Raw genomic sequence first — 23,140 nt, 5'->3', positions numbered from 1 at the left:
CGGAGGGAGTAAGATGTGCATGTGTGTGTGAGGGGGCGGTCACAGAATTGGGAAGGAGATAAATAAAGTCAGACAGACAGGAAGATAAGGGCCTGGGCTAATGGCAGGGGGTGGCTGCTGTGGGGAGTGGGGAGCTGATGGGAGCAGGCAGGGGGGCAACTTGAGGCTGAGCCCACCCTGGGGAATGAGGAAGCTCAGCCAGGAGGGGCTGAGCCGAGAACCAGGTTGAGCTTCAGTGTGCCAAGTCAGCACCTGCTTTGCCCTCCTTGGCCCTGACTGGTTCCCATCTCTCCTGATAACTGCCTTCATTCACTGCCTTCAAAGTACCATTGCTACAGCTAGGAAAATGGAAATGGACAAGATTTGGAAGTACACATGTTTCCTACCAGCTTCCAGACCTGTGAGAGTGGCTGAGGCCAGGCAATTAGAAGAGTTCAGTGAGTGCTTTTCTCAGCAGAGTTGCGGATTTTAACCCACAGATGTCCTGCTACCCAAAAGAACTTGTGACCCCAGAGCTGGCCTCCTGGTCAGCCCGTCTAAGGGAAGGGCCCGGGTTTGATCATCTCTGCCTCCTGCCAGCACCAGACCCTGAGCGTGGGACTTAGAGCAGCTCGGGAAATATGGGGCATGCATTTCCCACCTCTGCACCTGCCACCTTACAGGACCTTGGGCAACAGGCATTTTTCCTATGACCTCAGTCTTTCCCAGCTTAAAATCTTAAGGGTAGAACAGGAGTTTCAGTAATTTGCCCATGTGCCAGGCAGCGTGCTAAGGGCTTTTCACAAGTTATATCATTGATGGCTCACAGCGGCCTCGTGACAGGAAAACAAGGTGCAGATGCCCAGTTCACGTTCTGGCCCTAATACTTGCCTTGGGATCTTGGGGAAGTTCTTTATCTTCATGAGACCCCTGGGGGTGATAATTGTACCCACCTCATAGGCCATTGTGTGTACTAAATTGGTTCATATTTCTAAAGTGCACAGAACAGTGCTTGGCAGAGTAAGATCAATATACACATTAGCTGTTATTACCTTCCTTTCGTTGATGAAGAAACGGAGTCTACTAGGGGTGCCCCAGCTCGTCAGTGGCTGTGAGAGAATTTGAACCTGAGCTTGACTGAAACCATGTTCTCTACTGCTGCATGAAATCCCTTCCTCAAGGCCTGATGAGCCTCCTCCCGTGGGGAGAGGCAGCCCTCAAGTCGTGGCTAGATAGCACCTCCTTTGGTGCCATCCCTCCTGACCCTTGCCTCCTCCAGCACCCTAGTCCTGAGGAACACCCTGCTGTGGGTTCTCAGAGGGCTCCTCCTTTGGGAAAGAGACTGTAGTTTTTATTTTTAAGGAAGCTTTTTGTTTTAATTGAAGTATGCACGCCGAGCAATGCACAGCATTTCAGTGCACGCGCAACTTGATGAATTTTCACCAGGTGAACACGCCCCTCAAAGCAGCACCCAGATCAAGATGCAGAATGTAATCAGCATTCCAGAAACCCCCTGAGCACCCCTGCCCAGACACAGCCACCCCCACAGCAATCGTTTTCCTATCACCACTGATGAACTGTACCTATCTTTTAAATCTTTATTTAAATGGTATTTTGTTGTTGTTGTTATAGAAGTTTATATGGAACCTCTGTCTATCTGCATGGATAGAAATACCATGCAGATATTATATAAAATGTGAAGTTCCCACATACCACTCCACCATCCATACCCTGCACCAGTGAGACACATATTCCACAATTCATGGAAGCACCTTCTCATAAGTATACTTCCAGCCAATGTCCTTTCTTGTGTCCGATTTTTTCATTCATATGTTTGTCAGATATTGTGGCTGTGTAGTATTCCATTGTGTGAATATCCCACTGTTCCTCGACTGTTGCTAAACTTTTGGGTATTTCCCACTGAGGGCTATTGGAATCATGAGCATTTTAACACATCTTAGAGATGTGTCCTCTATGCCTAGCTAAGTTGCTGACTCAGTTTGCTGAGTAGATTGTACACCCTGCCCCCTTGCAGGAATCTCCAAATGAACACAAGTTGCTGGCAGAAAGATAAAATCTTCCTCCTCTTTCCCTGGACAGAGGACTCTCAAAAAAGAGTCCCTAAAAATATATCAGACATTGGAGTTACAGAGTTCTTTAGAGACTGTCTGGCTTGATCTTCCCCCTTTTCCAGGTGAAAAACTTGGACTCCCAGAGAAACTGTGCCATGGTCACACAGAGTGGTGATGCCTTAGCCCTGCTCTAGGGCCACTGGCTTGTCAGCAGGCCCCTGAGACTGGAGGAGGGTGAGCAACAGGTCAGCCAGAGGCTCAGACCTAGTGACCCCGAGTTGCCCCCGAGTCCTCCATCCGTGATCACACAGTCGGGGTGTACGCAGCAGCAGCCCCTCTCCAGGACAGGCGGGTCAACAGTGTGGGCCCGGCCCACCCAGTGGGGAGGTCGCCTGTGCCCGACTGGCCTTCCCCCTCCCAGGCGGCCGTCAGGACTCCCCCGCGGTCCCTCCCGCAGGTTCCCGGCTACCGACAGGAGCGCGTGGAGAAAGGCCTGAAGCTCTTTGCCCAGCTCATCAACAACAAGGTGTTCCTGCTGTCCTTCATCCGCACGCTCGAGTCCCAGCGCAGCTTCTCCATGCGTGACCGCGGCAACGTGGCCTCGCTCATCATGACCGTGCTGCAGAGCAAGCTCGAATACGCCACTGACGTGCTGAAGCAGCTGCTGGCCGACCTCATCGACAAGAACCTGGAGAGCAAGAACCACCCCAAGCTGCTGCTCAGGCGGTGAGGAGCATGCCCCAGGGGCAGCAAAAGGGGTGGTGGAGTTCAAGAGTACCCTACCCCAGCCCAGCCCACTTGGCCCAGCTCATTCGCCTCCCTGGGAATCCAGGGCAGTGCCTTAAGAAGGAGCAGCTGCATTCCCCGAAGCTAAGACGCTGACCAGCCCAGAGGCAGGGGCTGCATTAGATGCTCCCTTAGAAGAAGCCATCCATTATCTTGGTGCCTAGAGCTCAGCCTCAGCCCATCTGCTCACTCTATTGTGTATCCTCTTCCTTCTTATCTGCTCTTCATTCTTCGCTCTCTGCTCTTTGACTCCCTTGATTTTGACCCTCTCTATTGGAATTATTCTCCCACGGAATCTTCAGTGGTCAATTAGTCCGAGCCCTGGCTTTATTTAGATCAGAACTGGAATTAGGAAGGAGATCCAAGGGCCTCTCTGGGAACCCACCTACCCTATCAGGGTTAGAACCCTGACCCCTTGCAGCTAGAATTTCTGGTTGTGGACTAGCAGCACGGGCCTCTTCAGGGAGCTTATTAGAAATGCAGACTCTTAGGTCCCAATCCAGAACCACTGAATCAGAACCTGCATTTTAATAAGAAACTTAGGTGATTTGATTGCATATTAAAATTTGAGTCACACTAGTCTAGCCTGTGTTTGAGCTAAAGCCCTTTAGCTGCAACTCGCCCAGTGCATCCCAGCAAGTATCTCCTGACACCTACAGCGCTGGACAATGCTGTGCTGTTAGAAGCCTCACCCTCAACACTGGTGAAACCTACATGGCCAAATGTGGAGACATAGCTGTGCTCTGTGGCTTCAGCCTAATGGGTAATAGAGACTCTGACTCTATGCATACTTCCACTGGAGCACTCCCTGTTCTTGAAGCCCATTTCTCTTTTAGGCTAAATTATTCCAATGTCTTCAGCCTTTGTGCATCTGAAGTTGGGTAATGTCCAGTCCTTTACCTGGGATCACCCATCTGCTATCTACTTCTCTTTGCTTATCTCCTGTCTTTTGTCCTTGGCATCTGGGTCTGAGGCAGGGCCTCAGTAGCTCCCACCTAGGTCCAGGGGATGATTTTGGCTTTCAGAAGTGCGTACTTCAGGCTTTTCCCCAGTGCAGTGGGCATTTACCTGCACAGCTACAAAAAGGTTGCTACAGATAAGAGCAATCATGCAGCTTTGGAAACAGCGAGGTAGATCGTTTTGATTTTGTTTTACTTCCACCAAGCAGCCACCCACTGGCATAATTCTAGGTTTGTTGCTACCTGGTAGAACTCCCACAGACAATTTCATGGTGTGGTCTCACACTATATCTGTGCATCTCCTCGTGTTTTCAGTTCACTCTCTCCCTCTTTTCTCCTCCATCTCCTTTTCTTTTTGCCCCTGGCTATTCCCCTCCTTTCAATATTCTTCCTTCTGTTCTCTTCCCAGCTTTGTTTTATGCTGGCAGCTGTCCAGCTGCCTTGCAGTTTTAGTAGTTTCTGGCAACTACAGCTTTAAACTTTATCCGAACATACCTGGATGGGGTAGTTTCTCTCTGGAACTGACCGCACACTTAGTCTACATTTGAGTACGACTGGTTTTGCTCTAAATGGTTGCAACAAAAGTGTCATTTGGCAGACAACACTGCTGTGGTATCTTTACTTCCAAAGTGAAAAAATAAATGGACTTGGGTTGTGGCATGACAGATTCATGTTAGACTCAAGAAGGAACTGCCTGGCATTGCAGAGTTCCCAGAGAGAATTCTATAGAGACATTTGAAATAAAGCAATCCTTATCCACCTTTCAGGATAATCTAGCCATATAACTTTGTGGTTTTGCCAGCTTTAGCTTAGGTTGTGGGATTCCGTCTCACCCTTTTACCACAATCCCCTTCTCCCAACACCTTCCTTTCTATCCACTGTCGAATTAGTATAGCTTAAGTTTTTTGTTTGTTTGTTGTTCTTCTCTTCCCCAAAGGAACACATTTAGCCTATAAAGTTCTCTAAGGCTGCACTAGCCAAAATAATAACTATTTGCCACATGTGACTGTTTAAATTTAAATTAACTGAAAGTAAATGCATCAGTTCCTCAATCACATAAACCATATTTTAAATACTGAGGTGCCACATGTGGCTCATAGCTACCATATAGACGGCACAAATAGAGACCAGTCTCAAACTAGGAAGTTCCTTTGAATGTTGCTACTCCCACAAAACCCCACCTAGGAGTCTGAAGTCATCATCCAGCTTTGTGGAAAGAGCTTGTCTTATAGTTTTGGAGGTTTCTAGGAACCCATGAAATCCATGTCTTTATTGGGATCTCAAGATTAAACCTAAAAGTTTTTTTTTTTTAACTTTTTTTATTAATTAAAAAAAAATTAACAAAACATTTAGAAATCATTCCATTCTACATATATAATCAGTAATTCTTAATATCATCACATAGTTGCATATTCATCCTTCTTAGTACATTTGCATCGATTTAGAAAAAGAAATAAAAAGACAACAGAAAAAGAAATAAAATGATAATAGAGAAAAAAAAAACTATACGTGCTATACGCCTTACCCCGAGCTTTCATTTACCACTATTTCAAACTGAATTTATTTTAACATTTGTTCTCCCTATTATTTATTTTTATTCCATATGTTCTACTCTTCTGTTGATATAGTAGCTTAAAGGAGCATCAGACATAAGGTTTTCACATTCACAGAGTCTCATTGTGAAAGCTGTATCATTGTTCAATCATCATGAAGAAACATGGCTACTGGGACACAGCACTACATTTTCAGGCAATTCCCTCCAGCCTCTCCACTACATCTTGAACAACAAGATGATATCTACTTAATGCGTAAGAAAACCTCCACGATAGCCTCTCGACTCTGGAATCTCTCAGCCATTGACACTTTGTCTCATTTTACTCTTCCCCCTTTTGGTCGAGAAGATTCTCTCAGTCTCTTGATGTTAATTCTCAGCTCAATCTAGGGTTTTTCTCAGTCCTTTGAGGCTGAGTCTCAGCTCATTCCAGGATCTTTGTCCCACGTTGCCAGGAAGGTCCACACCCCTGGGAGTCATGTCCCATGCAGAGAGGGGGAGGGTGGTGAGACTGCTCATCATATTGGCTGGAGAGAGAGGCCACATCTGAGCAACGAAAGAGGCTCTCTTGGGGGTGACTCTTAGGCCTAAATTTTAAGTAGACTTGACTTATCTTTTGTGGGGTCAAGTTTCATGTGAACAAACCCCAAGACTGGGGGCTCAGCCTATAGCTTTGGTTGTCCACACTGCTTGTGAGAATATCAAGAATTCAACTTGGGGAAGTTGAATTTCTCCCCACTCTCACCATTCCCCAAGGGGGCTTGCAAATACTTTTCCAGTCACTGATCAAATCATTCTGGGATTCATCGGGGGATCACTCTGGACAAACCAACAAAATCTCATGTGCTACCTGAGATTCCAAGTACTCATGACATTCAATCAAACTGTCTACATGAGTTATATAAGGAAATGCTCTAGTCAAAATCTAAATTTTGTAACAAATAAACGTTTTTTGCTTTAGTCTCACACGTAATGTGACATTTTAAAGTATTAGTTATCTATTTTCAGCACCCTGCAATAATGACAATCCTTTGTTCTTCCTCATGCAAAAATGTTTTTAATATTTGTACATTGTACATTTCACTATTATTATACATTCTAGGCATTCCTAGATTATACCATCTCGATCTTTACCATCTATCTTTCTTTCTGATTTCATTTATGTCCCCAGCCCTCCTCCCTCTATCATTCTCACATGCAGCTTCATTCAGTGTTTTAACATAATTACATTACAGTTAGGTAGTATTGTGCTGTCCATTTCTGAGTTTTTGTATCCAGTCCTGTTGCACAGTCCATATCCCTTCAGCTCCAATTACCCACTATCTTACCCTATTTCTATCTCCTGATGGTCTCTGTTACCAATGACATATTCCAAGTTTATTCACTAATGTCAGTTCATATCAGTGAGACCATACAGTATTTGTCCTTTAGTTTTTGGATAGTCTCACTCAGCATAATGTTCTCTAGGTCCATCCATGTTGTTACATACTTCATAACTTTATTCTGTCTTACAGCTGCATAATATTCCATTGTATGTATATACCACAGTTTTTGTAGCCACTCGTCTGTTGATGGACATTCTGGCTGTTTCCATCTCCTTGCAATTGTAAATAATGCTGCTATAAACATTGGTGGGCAAATGTCCATTTGTATCTTTGCCCTTAAGTCCTCTGAGTAGATACCTAGCAGTGGTATTGCCGGGTCATATGGCAATTCTATATTCAGCTTTTTGAGGAACTGCCAAACTGCCTTCCACAATGGTTGCACCATTTGACATTCCCACCAACAGTGGATAAGTGTGCCTCTTTCTCCACATCCTCTCCAACACTTGTCATTTCTGGTTTGTTGATAATGGCCATTCTGGTGGGTGTGAGATGATATCTCATTGTGGTTTTGATTTACATTTCTCTAATGGCCAGGGACATTGAGCATCTCTTCATGTGCCTTTTGGCCATTTGTATTTCCTCTTCTGAGAAGTGTCTGTTCAAGCCTTTTTCCCATTTTGTAATTAGATTGGCTATCTTCTTGTTGTTGAGTTGGACAATCTCTTTATAAATTCTGGATACTAGACCTTTATCTGATATGTCATTTCCAAATATTGTCTCCCATTGTGTAAGCTGTCTTTCTACTTTCTTGATGAAGTTCTTTGATGCACAAAAGTGTTTAATTTTGAGGAGCTCCCATTTATTTATTTATTTCTTCAGTGCTCTTGCTTTAGGTGTAAGGTCCATAAAACCGCCTCCAATTGTAAGTTTCATAAGATATCTCCCTACATTTTCCTCTAACTGTTTTATGGTCTTAGACCTAATGTTTAGATCTTTGATCCATTTTGAGTTAACTTTTGTAGAGAGTGTGAGATACGGGTCCTTTTTCATTCTTTTGAATATGGCACCATTTATTGAAGAGACTGTTCTGTCCCAGGTGAGTTGGCTTGACTGCCTTATCAAAGATTGAATGTCCATAGATGAGAGGGTCTATATCTGAGCACTCTATTCAATTCCATTGGTCAATATATCTATCTTTATGCCAGTACCATGCTGTTTTGACCACTGTGGCTTCATAATATGCCTTAAAGTCAGGCAGCGTGAGACCTCCAGCTTCGGTTTTTTTCCCTCAAGATACTTTTAGCAATTCGGGGCACCCTGCCCTTCCAGATAAATTTGCTTATTGGTTTTTCTATTTCTGAAAAGTAAGTTGTTGGGATTTTGATTGGTATTGCATTGAATCTGTAAATCAATTTAGGTAGGATTGACATCTTAACTATATTTAGTCTTCCAATCCATGAACACGGTATGCCCTTCCATCTATTTAGGTCTTCTGTGATTTCTTTTAACAGTTTCTTGTAGTTTTCTTTGTATAGGTCTTTTGTCTCTTTAGTTAAATTTATTCCTAAGTATTTTATTCTTTTAGTTGCAATTGTAAATGGAATTCGTTTCTTGATTTCCCCCTCAGCTTGTTCATTTCTAGTGTATAGAAACACTACAGATTTTTGAATGTTGATTTTGTAACCTGCCACTTTGCTGTACTCGTTTATTAGCTCTAGTAGTTTTGCTGTGGATTTTTCAGGGTTTTTGATGTATAGTATCATATCATCTGCAAACAGTGATAGTTTTACTTCTTCCTTTCCAATTTTGATGTCTTGTATTTCTTTTTCTTGTCTAATTGCTCTGGCTAGAACTTCCAACACGATGTTGAATAACAGTGGTGATAGTGGACATCCTTGTCTTGTTCCTGATCTTAGGGGGAAAGTTTTCAGTTTTTCCCCTTTGAGGATGATATTAGCTGTGGGTTTTTCATATATTCCCTTTATCATTTTAAGGAAGTTCCCTTGTATTTCTATCCTTTGAAGTGTTTTCAACAGGAAAGGATGTTGAATCTTGTCAAATGCCTTCTCTGCATCAATTGAGATGATCATGTGATTTTTCTGCTTTGATTTGTTGATATGGTGTATTACATTAATTGATTTTCTTATGTTGAACCATCCTTGCATACCTGGGATGAATCCTACTTGGTCATGATGTATAATTCTTTTAATGTGTTGCTGGATTCGATTTGCTAGAATTTTGTTGAGGATTTTTGCATCTCTATTCATTAGAGAGATTGGTCTGTAGTTTTCTTGTTTTGTAATATCTTTGCCTGGTTTTGGTATGAGGGTGATGTTGGCTTCATAGAATGAATTAGGTAGCTTTCCCTCCACTTCAATTTTTTTGAAGAGTTTGAGCAGGGTTGGTACTAATTCTTTCTGGAATGTTTGTTAGAATTCACATGTGAAGCCGTCTGGTCCTGGACTTTTCTTTTTGGGAAGCTTTTGAATGACTGATTCAATTTCTTTACTTGTGATTGGTTTTTTGAGGTCATCTATTTCTTCTTGAGTCAAAGTTGGTTGTTCATGCCTTTCTAGGAACTTGTTCATTTCATCTACATTGTTGTATTTATTAGCATAGAGTTGTTCATAGTATCCTGTTATTACCTCCTTTATTTCTGTGAGGTCAGTGATTATGTCTCCTCTTCCATTTCTGATCTTATTTATTTGCATCCTCTCTCTTCTTCTTTTTGTCAATCTTGCTAAGGGCCCATCAATCTTACTGATTTTCTCATAGAACCAACTTCTGGTCTTATTGATTTTCTCAATTGTTTTCATGTTCTCAATTTCATTTATTTCTGCTCTAATCTTTGTTATTTCTTTCCTTTTGCTTGCTTTGGGGTTAGTTTGCTGTTCTTTCTCCAGTTCTTCAAAGTGGACAGTTAATTCCCGAATTTTTGCCCTTTCTTCTTTTTTGATATAGGCATTTAGGGCAATAGATTTCCCTCTTAGCACTGCCTTTGCTGTGTCCCATAGGTTTTGATATGTTGTGTTTTCATTTTCATTTGCCTCAAGATATTTACTAATTTCTTCCTTGACCCACTCGTTGTTTAATAGTGTGTTGTTGAGCCTCCACGTATTTGTGAATTTTCTGGTACTCTGCCTATTATTAATTTCCAACTTCATTCCTTTATGATCTGAGAAAGTGTTGTGTATGATTTCAATCTTTTTAAATTTGTTGAAACTTGCTTTATGACTCAGCATATGGTCTATCTTTGAGAATGATCCATGAGCACTTGAGAAAAAGATGTATCCTGCTGTTGTGGGGTGTAATATCCTATAAATGTCTGTTAAGTCTAGCTCATTTATTGTAATATTCAAATTCTCTGTTTCTTTATTGATCCACTGTCTAGATGGTCTGTCCATTGATGAAAGTGGGGAATTGAAGTCTCCAACTATTATGGTAGATGTGTCTATTTCCCTTTTCAGTATTTGCAGTGTATGCCTCACGTATTTTGGGGCATTCTGGTTCAGTGCATAAATATTTATGATTGTTATGTCTTCTTGTTGAATTATTCCTTTTATTAGTAGATAGCATCCTTCTTTGTCTCTTTTAACTGTTTTACATTTGAAGTCTAATTTGTTGGCTATTAGTATAGCTACTCCTGCTCTTTTCTGGTTGTTATTTGCATGAAATATCTTTTCCCAACCTTTCACTTTCAACCTATGTTTATCTTTGGGTCTAAGATGTGTTTCCTGTAGACAGCATATAGAAGGATCCTGTTTTTTAATCCATTCTGCCAGTCTATGTCTTTTGATTGGGGAATTCAGTCCATTAACATTTAGTGTTATCACTGTTTGGGTAGTACTTTCCTCTACCACTTTGCCTTTTGTATTTTATATATCATATCTATTTTTCCTTCTTTCTACACTCTTCTCCACACCTCTCTCTTCTGTCTTTTCATGTCTGTCTTTAGTGCTCCCTTTAGTATTTCTTGCAGAGCTGGTCTCTTGGTCACAAATTCTCTCAGTGACTTTTTGTCTGAGAATGTTTTAATTTCTCCCTCATTGGTGAAGGACAATTTTGCTGGATATAGGAATCTTGGTTGGCAGTTTTTCTCTTTTAGGAATTTAAATATATCATCCCACTGTCTTCTAGCTTCCATGGTTTCTGCTGAGAAATCTACACATAGTCTTATTGGGTTTCCCATGTATGTGATGGATTGCTTTTTTCTTGCTGCTTTCAAGATCCTCTCTTTCTCTTTGACCTCTGACATTCTAACTAGTAAGTGTCTTGGAGAACGTCTATTTGGATCTATTCTCTTTGGGGTATGCTGCATTTCTTGGATCTGTAGTTTTAGGTCTTTCATAAGAGTTGGGAAATTTTCAGTGATAATTTCTTCCATTAGTTTTTCTCCTCCTTTTCCCTTCTCTTCACCTTCCGGGACACCCACAACACATATATTTGTGTGCTTCATATTATCATTCAATTCCCTGAGCCCCTGCTCATATTTTTCCATTCTTTTCCCTTTAGTTTCTGTTTCTTTTTGGATTTCAGATGTTCCATCCTCCAGTTCACTAATTCTAACCTCTGTCTCTCGAAATCTACCATTGTAGGTTTCTATTGTTTTTTCATCTCTTCTACTGTATCTTTCATTCCCATAAGTTCTGTGATTTGTTTTTTCAGACTTTCTATTTCTTCTTTGTGTTCATTCCTTGCCTTCTTCATGTCCTCCCTCAATTCATTGATTTGGTTTTTGATGAGGTTTTCCATTTCTGTTCATATATTCAGAATTAGTTGTCTCAGCTCCTGTATCTCATTTGAACTATTGGTTTGTTCCTTTGACTGGGCCATATCTTCAATTTTCCTGGTGTGATTTGTTATTTTTTGCTGGCGTCTGGACATTTAATTGCCTTAATTAATTTATTCTGGAGATTGCTTTCACTTATCTTACCTAGAGTTTTCTTGCTAGATGAGTTTGTTGTCTATCTGTTCATTGACCTTCAGTTCAGCTTTTTCTGGGCCTCTAGGTTAAGTTTTGTTTAATGGAGGGTAATTTTTCAGTTCTTGTTTTCTTGTTTCTTGTCCTGCTTGTAAGGTGCCTTTTCCCTCCCCACCCTTAGAAGGGTCTACATAGGTATTACAGACTCTGGCCGGGTTTTTCCAGACTAAGCTGGCCTCCTTTTGGGGGGAAGGAATCACCTGCGTCAGTTTTCCCTGAGTGTGAGACCCAGCAGGTTGAAAGACTTCCTGTGAAGTCTCTGGGCTCTGTTTTTCTTATCCTCCCCAGTATGTGGCGCTTGTCTGTCTGCGGGCCCCACCAGCAAAAGATGTTATGACTCCTTTAACTTTGGAAGGCTGTCCCTGCTGGGGGCGTGGTGGAGACAGAGAAAAGGTGTAGGCTGGTTTTAATGGCTTCAAATTGTGAAGCCCTGGGGTCTGAATTCCGTGAGAGAGGGATTCCACCTGAGTTGTGTTTCACCCCTCCCGTGGGGAAGGTTCAGGCAGGAGACAGCCCTGTAAGCAGCCTGTTTCTGCATATGCTTGGGGCAGTTGCAGCCTGTATAATCCCGCCACTGAATCCAGAGGCAGCTAAGCCTCCATAGAAACAGCCACAGAAGGCTCCGTTTCGTCCCCTTTCCTCTTTTTCGGTTAGCCCAATAGGCGACCTCCACCTTGACCGGTTTTGCCTGAGCTGGGGGCCTAATTTTAGTAGTCAGAATTTGTTTATTAATGCCACTATTGGTGTTTGGTTGGACTCAGTCTCTGCTACTGTTAGAGTTTCTTTCCTTTCCCTCCGGGAAGCCGCCTGTGGGGGAGGGGTGCCGGGCGCTGGGCGCCGGGCGCTGGGGCTTGGGAAACTGCACACGGCTTAGGGAACTCACTGTTCCGGAGACTCGCAGCCAGTCCAGCTGGTCCAGACTGGGGTACACTGTGTGTCCGGTCACTGTCGTGGCTCCAGGAGCTGTTCTGTACTGTTTCTTGTTATTTAGTAGTTGCTCTGGAGGACAAACTAAAATGTGCACACATTAATAAGCTGCCATCTTGGCCCCCCTAGACCTAAAAGTTTTAAGCTGCGAAGTCAGTGCAGATTCCTTCCCTTGCCTTCCCAGCCTGTGGGTTCTGACCACAGCTGCTTTTTCCTTTGTCTTGCTCTGCTGCTTCCCTCGGTGACTGGTGATAGGACTGAGTCGGTGGCTGAGAAGATGTTGACCAATTGGTTCACATTCCTCCTCTACAAGTTTCTCAAGGTAGGATTGGATATGGGGGGATTTCTAGCCCTTGCCTCAGGTGCCCCAGCCCAGGTACCAACCTTCACTGCTCCCAGCTGGTGCCACTTGACTCCCCACCCCACAAGTCCAGACTCATGCAGCCAGGCTCTTACAACCCCAACAAGAAGCTGAAATCCCCCCCCTCAGCATTGAGAAGAACAGAATCATGATCTCAGAAGACAGAGCCCTCCCATTCCTAGCTTGAGAGACACAATTCCCGCAGGTTGGTTTTCTCCCAGGTGAGGGATAGATCAAGCTCCTGAGAGGGACCTAAATTCCCACTTGAAGCTCAAAACAATGATCCCATTATTTCCCTGCTTCCCTTCTTCCCTGGCCCTCTGTGGCTCTCCCAGCCCCAGACCTGCCGAGGCTGATAAGAGTCCCAGGCAGGTACGAAAGCCACATTCTGATGGCAGATGAGCCAAGGATGTGACTGGGAGGTGGAAGACTTGCTTGGCTTCCAACTAATAACTTGTTTTCTGAGGAGTTTATCCCAAGAGGACTGACCTCTGCCTCAGAATGGGGGCCTCAGAGAAGTGGGTGGGGAGTAGGGTAGGAGAGGCAAACAAGGAGAGAGAGAGCTAAGAAGAGGGAGCTCTAGAAAGGGGTAGGAAAGAGCAGAATGGGAGAAGACCCTGTGATCAAATGAGCCAGGAGATATGAAGGGTTAAGAGTTGGAGAAGAGGACTGACACATGGAGACAAAAGCACGTGGGAGTGGAAGAAAGGAAATGAAAAGGGATTGAAAACAGCCTTTCAGGAGAAGCAGGGAGTGCCTGAGGTTGGCCTCAGGATGCTTCTTCTCTGCATCCAGGAGTGTGCTGGGGAGCCCCTCTTCTCCCTGTTTTGCGCCATCAAGCAGCAGATGGAGAAAGGGCCCATCGACGCCATCACAGGTGAGGCCCGCTACTCCCTGAGTGAGGACAAGCTTATCCGCCAGCAGATCGACTACAAAACCCTGGTAAGATGATTGCTTTTTCCCCATTGCTCTGGAACTGGGCTTTGAGCCTGGCAGCCCCTTCCCAGACAATGGAAATGCTGGAAAGCCAGCTGTCCATCTTTGTCAGGTGCTTGGCTCCAGTCAGCTGCTCCACCTCTGCCAAACGCCCAGATTTCCTCTGTACCACTACACCAGGCCATCTGGATTTGGGGGACCAATGACCCAGGCACATCTGAGCAACACTTGAGCAAAGACTTGTGTGAGTTTAGGGCACATGCACTGAATAGTTGAGTCATAACCCCTTGCCATTAGCTGGCTGACATTCCCCAGTGAATTCCTTCTCATCATTTCCTCTAGTGTGGAGAATTGACACTTCACAGAACAGATCAGGCAGGAGGATGGTGGGGACATGGAGGCATGGAAGCTAGAAATCATTTCTCATGGCTCTGAAGCCCACATTTGCCCACTGGTCCAGACTCAAATATGTCAGATATTGACCACAACCTGAGCTGTTTAATTTGAGGCTAGTGGATGAAGGGGTGTGCCCATGGAATATGGGGACCCCCTTGTCAAGGGCAGGCCCTTTCTCCTGATAAAAATCGTCTCCATTGGCGGAACACAGCTTAATGTTTAAGAACGTGGAGTTTGGAATCAGATCTGGACTTGAGCCCAGCTGCTGACAAGCCATGGCGAGTCCCTTAATCTCACCAAGTTTGGATTTCTTTATCTGAAATTGATAAAAATTCTTTATCAGAAATTGATAAAAATAGAACCTATTAAATGGAGATAATAATAGTACCTACCTCATTAAGTTGTCTGGAGGACTGAATGAGATAAGGCGCATGGCTGTTAGCCCCACGGACGGATGCACTCAGCGGTGCTCCTCCCACAGGCCCCTCCTCCTCTCCTGCCCCCCATGGCTGCTCACCACTGCCCACCACCTCTCCAGGCCTGGGAGCTCCTTCCCAGGTTTTCTTTGGAGAGACTTGTGACCTTCCAGGGAAGGGGAGAGGAAGGGAAAGGAAGGAGTGAGAAAATGTGATCCAAGATGAATATGGGGGTGATGTGCAGATGACACTCAAGAAAGGGGGCAAGAGAGAGAGAACAAAGGGAAGAGAAATAGGAAGACAGAGAATAGATGGAATTTAAAATGCGGTTTTCAGGAGATGAAACAAATGTTAGTGGGGGCACGGCAGAGCTGGTCAGGAGCGTGATTCTCCTACAACCTCTCCAGCCCCCCACCCCCAGCCAGTGGGGTGAGGCCCAGGCCCCGAGGTCAGCTGGGAGACAGGCCCCAGCGCTCTGAACAAAGCTGGTGCTGCTGACCAAGAAGGGCCCACCCCACTCATCTTCAGAGAGCACCAGGAAACCCAATAGGCATTTTTACAGACCCGCCAGGGTTGGCTCTGTTGGTGAGTATGCAAAGGAGCAGAATTTGAATGAGTCCACTACTTCCTTGCAGTCACCATCTGGTTCAGAGAAGAGAGTTCAAGTTTCCAATTAAAGTGGGAAAGGTAAAAAAAAAAAAAGACCCTTCCAAAAAATAGATTTCTTAATAAGACAGACTACAGTCTAAATGTCTCCTGCCTGATCTCTCCCGTTCCACTCCCTTTCTTACCGGCTCTCGTCAGCAGCTTCCCGATACTGAATTCAACACAATGAGTTGTAATAACTCTTTGTCCCCAAATTGCAGCATCCTTTATTCCTGAGGTCAAAGTATTGTTAGCACACTGAACCCAGTTTCAGATGACTCAGCTTACTGAGAATGTGAAGAAATTAGTGAGGGTCAAAGAAGAACATCCATTAAAGTTTGAAAGACTTGGAGGAAAGAGGGGCAATGAGGTAAGGGGAAGGAAATGGAAATTGTTTTGCCTGGAGAAGAAACAGCTGCAGGGAGATTGACTAGCCAGTGCCTTCAGGTCTTTGAAAGGATACTCCCCAACGTGAAGGATGAGGAGCAGCCCCTCAGTGGTGAGGATGGGAGAAGAAAGTGTGTTAGACAGCAGCTGGCAGGATTTGTAGAAGACATCCAAAGGAATGGCACAAATAGAAAGATGGGATGCAGTTGCATTTGGCAGTGGCTCGAGGAGCCAAAGGTGCTTTGGGCTGCTGATGGTGACCTTGTCCTGGGCAGAAAGGCCAAGGAATGAGACTGGCTCTCAGAGGGTCAAGGGTAACCAGGCACATGACTTTAGTGGAGTCAGGTGCTCCTCTTAAGTGTTGAGGGATTAATTGGAGTGATGCTGAAACTTGGACCAGCATGGCTGAGGGCCCTGCTGCTGGGAGACCCCTGAGCGCTAGTGTGGGCCTCACTGCAGAGCCTGCTGGAATACCTCTGGAAGCACAATCTGTGTTTTAACAACCCCTTCTCCCCCCACCCCCCCCCCACCCCCACCCCCCCCCACCCCCCCCACCCCCCCCCACCCCCCGTCCCAGCACACTGCCTTGGTGATTCTTATGTACATTAAAGCTTGAGAGGCACTGCTGCAGCCGAGAAAACACCAGGCAGTTTGCTTAGAAACTAGTCAGGGGAAATGAGGGGAAAGGGAACGTCCAGATGGAGCTGTGCTTGGCCAGTGACCAGGGAACCCTACCCTTCTGGGGGGGTCTCTGCTCCCTGTCGGGAAGGTAGATAGATCCCTGGCCTGAAAGGTCCCCCAGAGTTCTCAGCAGGCCACCATGAAGCCCTGGCGACAAGTAGAAATACCAGGAAACCATCCACGAGGCCATTGCCTTGTGTTCTCTCAGAGGAGGACTCCCAGGAAAAAAACGATATTGCTGCCCAGGGGAGGCCGAGCCTCTCCACCACTGTCCCAGGGGACAGGACAGCAGAAGCGGCCAGCAGCTCCCAGCGAGCAGCCTGTGCTTGGCCTGGGGCGGGGGGTGGGGGGTGGCCGAGGGGTGAGGTCCTGGAAGGCTCTTAGAGGAGGGATTCTCTGGGAGAGGGGCATTCATTCAGAAGGAACATAGGGTCCAGAGTTTCCTTCACCATCATTTTCAGTTTAGGACATTTTGAAGGTGAGAGTTTGGTTTTATAGATTCAGAAGAATTTTTTTCTTCTTAATGGAACAAGCATGTCCACGTTTGAGAGCACAGCAGTCTGGTCGCTAATGAAAGGCAGGCGTCCGGGGGCCAGGGCAATAATCCGCACCATGTGGAGCAGGAGGAGGGTAGGGCGGGGGGGAAGGGCGTTGTCTGGCTCTGCAAACCAGACATGGCAATTGGGAAACGGTCATGGGGCAGTGAGAGTTCAGAGAAGGAGAGACGCAGGGGCTGAGCCCACAGGGTCAGAGGCAGAGTCTCGGAGCCCAGAACGACGTGGCGGTGTGGAGAAAGGGTCCTTGCAGCTGTCCAGGGCTCTCTGCCTTGGAACCCTTCTCCAGCTCACTCCACAGTGCCCACCCATCCCACTGTGGTCCGCCCAGGGATCCCACACAGTTCTGTCAACGGAGAAAGAACAGCAAGAGAATAAGACCCTTGGAAGGACCCAGACTTTTTTTTAAGGAAAACAAAATGTGTAGTTTGGTACTTTAAGTAGAATCTTTTAGATTTTCCGACTAGCCATTGAGGCCTGGACCAGTGACCTCTTCCCCTAACATGAGGTTTCCAGTTCAGAGCCAGGAATGGATCTCAGGTGGGTCTGAACCTGCAATTTTTAAAGAGCGATTTTTATTTTTAAAAAGCCCATGAAGCTTCTTAGAGATTTTCCCACCTCTGATCCACCTGAAACCCTCTCAGAAATCAAAGCTTGTGACTGATTTGAGAAAGGAGCCAGGTTCCCATTAGTTCTGAGTGTGAGTGTCCGTGCTAGAAGGAGTGACAAGACTGGTGTACACAGCGGCTGAGCGCGCTGCTGCAGTCAGGCCTCCTGTGCCTACGGAGTGGGGCGGGGGGGCATTGCGTGTGCACGCAGACTCCGTGTCCATCAGCACAGCCTTCCCTCGCTGCAGCTCCAGGCTTGGACATGATGCCCTCTGAAAATCAGGATTTTAACGCAGTTTGTTCTGACAGGGAATCGAGTACACCACTCTTCCTCCGGTAATGACTCCAAAGCCAGGGTGTTTTGCTGCCTGTCCTGGGCAGGAAAGAGCAGTGGGCTTGGTGGGACGTAGAGATGAGCTGGGTCATCCCACCCCTTTCCCAAACACCCGGGAAGAGGAGGAGGTGTTCGAGACAGGATCACAGAGCAGTGCTGGGACTCTTAGTCTTTCTGCTTCATTCCCCCATACATCTCCTCTCTACTCTCCCGCCCCCTACCCCACCCCCACCTCTAGGTCTTGAGCTGTGTCAACCCAGACAATGTCAATAGCCCCGAGATCCCAGTGAAAATCCTCAACTGCGACACCATCACTCAGGTCAAAGAGAAGATTCTGGATGCCATCTTTAAGAATGTGCCCTGTTCCCATCGGCCCAAGGCTGCAGATATGGACCTGGGTGAGTAGGCTGCTCATCCCAGAGGCTGTCCCTGTGGCTGGTCCTGAGAGCAGAAGGCCGCTGAGGACCACGGCAAGGCAGCAAGGCAAAGCTGGGGTGCAGGGAGGAGAGGGGAGAGAGACATGGATCGGAGGGAGCCAGGCATGCATGGTCCCCCAGGACCCCATGGCGTTTGCTTCATGACCAACATGGAACTGGCCAGAGCTGCTTGGTGAGAAGTAGGCGGTGAGAGTCTGCAGGCCTGCGGGTTATGCCTCTGGGGTCTTCTGAGTAATCTCAGAGGTGGGAGTGCCAGAGTCACAACTGGAGTGAAGGGTATTCAGAGACAAAGTCAACTAGTCTAAATTCGTGTAGTCCGCAATCTTGCCACCATTTTCATCGTCCCCTGAGGCTCTTCCCTTTTCCTCTATTCTGTGTCTGTAATTTTTGCTCAATACTTAAGGCATAAGGGATCTGGGTCAGTGATGGAGGAAGGGGTGAAAGAATAGAGGAAAATGAAATAGGACAGCCTACTGGGGAGCAGAATGACAGTTTATTTGAATGTTCCATGAATAGATTGCATAGCCGCTATATAAACAAGGGCATGCCACTTAGGGTTGGCCACACTTAGATCCTGAGTGTTTCATAGGATATTGTCCTGAGGAAATCCCAGTGGGGAGCCCCAAGCTCTCAGGAGCCCAGAGTTGAAGGCAGGCAGTTTGGCATCATGGGTCACATTCAAACACTCCTGGCTTTAATCCCTGGCACTGCCAAGTCCTAGCTATGTGACCTTCACCAAGTTGCTTAGTCTTTCTGTGCCTTAGTTTCCTGGCCTCTGAAATGGAGAGAACAATAGCGTCTGCCTCATAGTAAGAATTAAATGAAATTGTGCGTGTAAACATCTTATAATACAGTTCCTAGCCCACAATACCCACTCAGTAAATATTGGCTGCTGCTATCATTGATTATGAGGACAGCACTGGTAGGGAAACTGTATATGTCTGTTTGTTGATCCTAGGCATGTAGAGAAAGGCGTTTGTGTGTGTGTCTGTTTGTGCCTGTGTCTGGAGATTTATGGCAACATAGGGGTGGGAGGGCCCTCCAGAGGCCCCTAATCCATCCATCTGGCCTCTAAGCTGGCTTCAGTTAAGCTATCCAAGACAGATGGGCATCTAGGCTATTTTCTACAATCCAGAGGGAATTTTCATCCCCCTCCCACTGCTCCCTTCTCTCCCCCCCAAATTCTGGTGCCTAAAGACTCTTAGGATCAGGAAGTTCTGCTAACCTAAATTCTTGCTGCTTCACTTAACCCTTGTCCTCTTGCTCTGCTCTTGGCTTGGCGGGTTTGGCTCTGTGCCCAGAACCGTGATGCTGAGGGAGAAAGGTGGGCAAGTGTGCGCTCCTCCTCACTTTGAAAGTGTCTCTGAGTACATTGTTTCTGGGATAAGGAGGATGACTCCGTGAGTGGAGTGGTGGGGGGGTCTCCACGTGTGCGCCTCAGCACATCGACCCTTAGAGTTGGGGTAGGCATTTGTGTCTGCACATGGGTGACTGCCGCCATGCAGATTCCAGACCAGTGAGGAGAAGGGGCCCGTTACAGAATCAGTGGGAGAGAAAGTTACTGGGAGGGAAAGCCCCATGTTTCCCACGCCTAACAGTAGTGTGGGGTGCTCCATAGTGGGTTTTCCAGAGAGAGTTGAGTTCAGTAGGGTAACCAGGTAATAACCTGAAATGCTTTTGAAGAACCCTTGGCATGATCCGCATCTGCCGTCTCCATTGTCTTATCTGCAGGTGGGGTAGGATGATAATTCCGCTATTAATGGGACCAAGAGCAAGAGCTCTCATAAGAACATTTATCTTCATGCTTGAAAGTCCATTTGAAAAGGTTGTTCTAGAACACGGATGGAGTTCATGTGTGTGGGTATAGCTAGAATTGTATGTTTCCTGGTGCTTGGAAGGGGTGTGGCTTTCCATGAGGGAGAAAGCCAGTGATTGCATGCCTCATGAAATGCAGCTGAATTTTTGCTCTGGAATCCCTTCTCTTCCTTCTCAGAAAAAGATAGATGGGGTTGTAAAACCAGATAAGTACTGTGGAAGGGTGGGAGCCAAAGTTCTCCAAAAGCATCTCATCTGCAACTCTGGAAGCAAAATCAGGGAGCATCCCTTCTACATGAGCTTGGTCTTTCAGAAAGAGAGAGCATTTCATGGCAGGTCAGTGCTGCACAGGACCCGTCCTTTCTACCTGAAAACTATACAGAGTGAGGGTGGGAGGTGAAGGGGCTGTTTATTAGCTTTAGAAAACTGCACCCTTAAAAGGCCCAGGGGGTACAAGCCCAGCAAAGCAAATCGTTAATGAAAAAATGTAAAGTATCCCACAACTATAGCCATAAGCCATCTGTAGTGGAAGCAGCAACGCGCACAGCAGCTGTAGCCATCCACCAGGAGAAAAGAAGCTTGACGGCTGCTCAGCTCCAGGGGCCATAAAAGACCAAGGAGAGGCTTCCTGCTCCCTAGAAGGGGATGACTGTCCAGGTGACATACTTTCACCACAACTGCTCATGCTTCATGGATCCGAGAGACAATAGGATCTACCTCTCCCATCACACATGCTGCTGGGGGCGGGGTGCTCCTATAGCCACACCTGGAGGAATGACCCCTCCATAGCAAGGACGGATACTGGGAGAAGCCGAAGAGGGGAGACCTCAGGGAGCTGGAGTCTCAGGGCCCCACTCCTGGGGAAGGGCCACCACACTGAGCTCCTCAGAAAGGCCTCCCTGCCTACCACCATGGGTGTCTTCTGGAATTTCCTGTTTCTCTGTTAATCCAGGGTTTAGAGCCACCACCCAAAGCCCTGGATTTCCTCTTACCAAGGTGAGGTTGCATAACAAGGAAAATGGGGCCTCATCAGAGACCCAAGTGCTTTTACCACACTATTCAACTCAGCCTCATAGTCCCCAAGAGGAGAGAAAAGGCAAGGCGAGTTATCCTATCTTGTAGCATTTATAAATGTAAGGTGTGGACATTATGAAAAATTAATCTGTGCTGAAGGGACCATAGCACATAGGTACACAAGCTGGATGGAGGCAAGACAGCCGCTCATCCCTTACCTCTACCCCTCCCCCAGCATCCCCTCCCCCAGCATCCCCTCCCTCATCATTCCCCCCATACTCCTGTACCTGTTGCTCTCGTAGCTGAGGTCATTGGGCAAAGCCTACCTCCCCCTCCTCTAGATGGATGTGCACCCCATCAAGACTAGGAGCCCTATCCCAAGTCAGTTCAGAAGTAAAGACATTTTAAACCAACCCTGTAATTGTCCCAAGTAAGTCCAGCCCTGTCCCCTCTCCTTTCCATCACTCTGGGCTCTAGCCTGCCCTATCTTCTTATCCCCAATGCTTCTTTCTATCCATTGCTCCTACGAATGCATCTCTCCCACCACACCCCCTTCACCACTCCACCAGACTCTTTCAGGCATTAATGAACCAACATGGGAAGCCACAGTGAAAGCCAGAGGACCCATCTTCACCGCAGTCTGCTGACACGTGGGGAGGGAACAATATCACAGGAGCATATGGTTCTCGGACAGGTGGCCTTTGGAGAATTTTCAAAGCATAGAGCCCTAGGGGGCACCCCTTTCTGCTGTATGTGAAGCTGTCCCCTCCAGTGTAATACTCCTTGCCATCCACTGGTGCTGGGGCATTTGGGGCATCCACATACATCTCAAGTACCAACAAGACTTGGGAAAATAGCTCATTCCTTATCACAGTGGCAGGAAGTAGAATGCTTTTTCTGTCTGAGCCAAAGCACTCCTTCTGTCTCCTCCCTTTGCTCCCCAGAGGAAATAACTGGTGCCATTCAGCTCCAGCGAACTGATGGAGAATATGCCACTCAGAGAGGCCCAGTGCCTGGGCTGCGGTCACACAGCAGGGAGGCAGAGAGGATGGTGGGTCACACCCATTGCCTTCACAAGCAGTCTCAGCCACAGACCCCAGACCCCATTCTTTTTGTTCCTTCCTGTGACCTCCAGAGGTTCCTCCCGTTGAATGCCAGTGCTCTCTCAGTAGCCCTGAGACTCCTCCACCCCATCTCTGTCTTGCCACTCAAGTCGTGCTGAAAGGATATATTTTTTTCAAATAAGTAATTCCTGTATGCAATAAAAAGATACAGTATCTTCTGAGTGAAATATAAAGAGTTCACAGCAGCTGTCTCCCCAGTTTGCATTTACCGCTGCACCTGATGGGAAGGACAGATAAAGATAATGGGATTTTTTTTTTCTTTTTTATTTCACCTTCTTCTCTCCCGGGAAGGTGGAAGTGTAACAAATTGGATTGTGAGTGTCTCTGTCCTTTGTGCTTGGAGCCTGGAGCAGGGCATGGGGCTGCTGGGCAGTAGCTGTGAGAGAGTTCAGAGCCAGCTATTTTCTCTTGGTGCCAACATATAAATTCCAGGGTCACTTTTCCTCCTTCCCACTGCCCATCACCTGCCTTTTGAACTCTTCTTCCTTCTACCCCATCTACTGCCTGGACTAAGCCGGAGCTCCCGGCTTCCACATTCGAGAATCTCCATTCCTGTCTAGCTGACACTAGACAGCTAGTGGTGCCTTCTCCTTGCACTGGGTAGCAGGAGGCAGCCTCCCTCTCCCACTGCTCCCCAGACATCCCCAAATAGCAACAACTAACCAGTGCAGACCTCTTTACAGTGTACAAAGACCTTCACCTTAAGTGGAGGCAATGCAGTTTTATTTAGGAGTTCCTTTTTTTTAAGCACCTAGTTTCATAATTCAGTCATTTTATATTTTGGAACTTGGTCACACAATAACATTATTCATTTTTTTTTTTAATAAAACATTTTTAGAAAGTTCCTCCCA

At 46.3% G+C, this 23,140-nt stretch overlaps 1 protein-coding gene across 1 annotated transcript in view; it reads left to right on the top strand.

The window, feature by feature from the left end:
- Nucleotides 1–23,140, top strand: part of PLXNA4 (plexin A4) — a 464,554-nt gene that overhangs the window by 415,454 nt on the left and 25,960 nt on the right. Inside the window, exons 22-25 of the mRNA XM_077135733.1 lie at nt 2,509–2,777; nt 12,837–12,903; nt 13,738–13,884; nt 18,138–18,297. Coding sequence (XP_076991848.1) covers nt 2,509–2,777; nt 12,837–12,903; nt 13,738–13,884; nt 18,138–18,297 — 643 coding nt within the window. The remainder of the gene's footprint in view (nt 1–2,508; nt 2,778–12,836; nt 12,904–13,737; nt 13,885–18,137; nt 18,298–23,140) is intronic.

This window comes from Tamandua tetradactyla, chromosome 1, assembly GCF_023851605.1.
Source record: "Tamandua tetradactyla isolate mTamTet1 chromosome 1, mTamTet1.pri, whole genome shotgun sequence".
Lineage (NCBI taxonomy): Eukaryota > Metazoa > Chordata > Mammalia > Pilosa > Myrmecophagidae > Tamandua > Tamandua tetradactyla.
The sequence above is the reverse complement of the archived record's forward strand: the minus strand, read 5'-3'. Positions and strand labels throughout refer to the sequence as shown.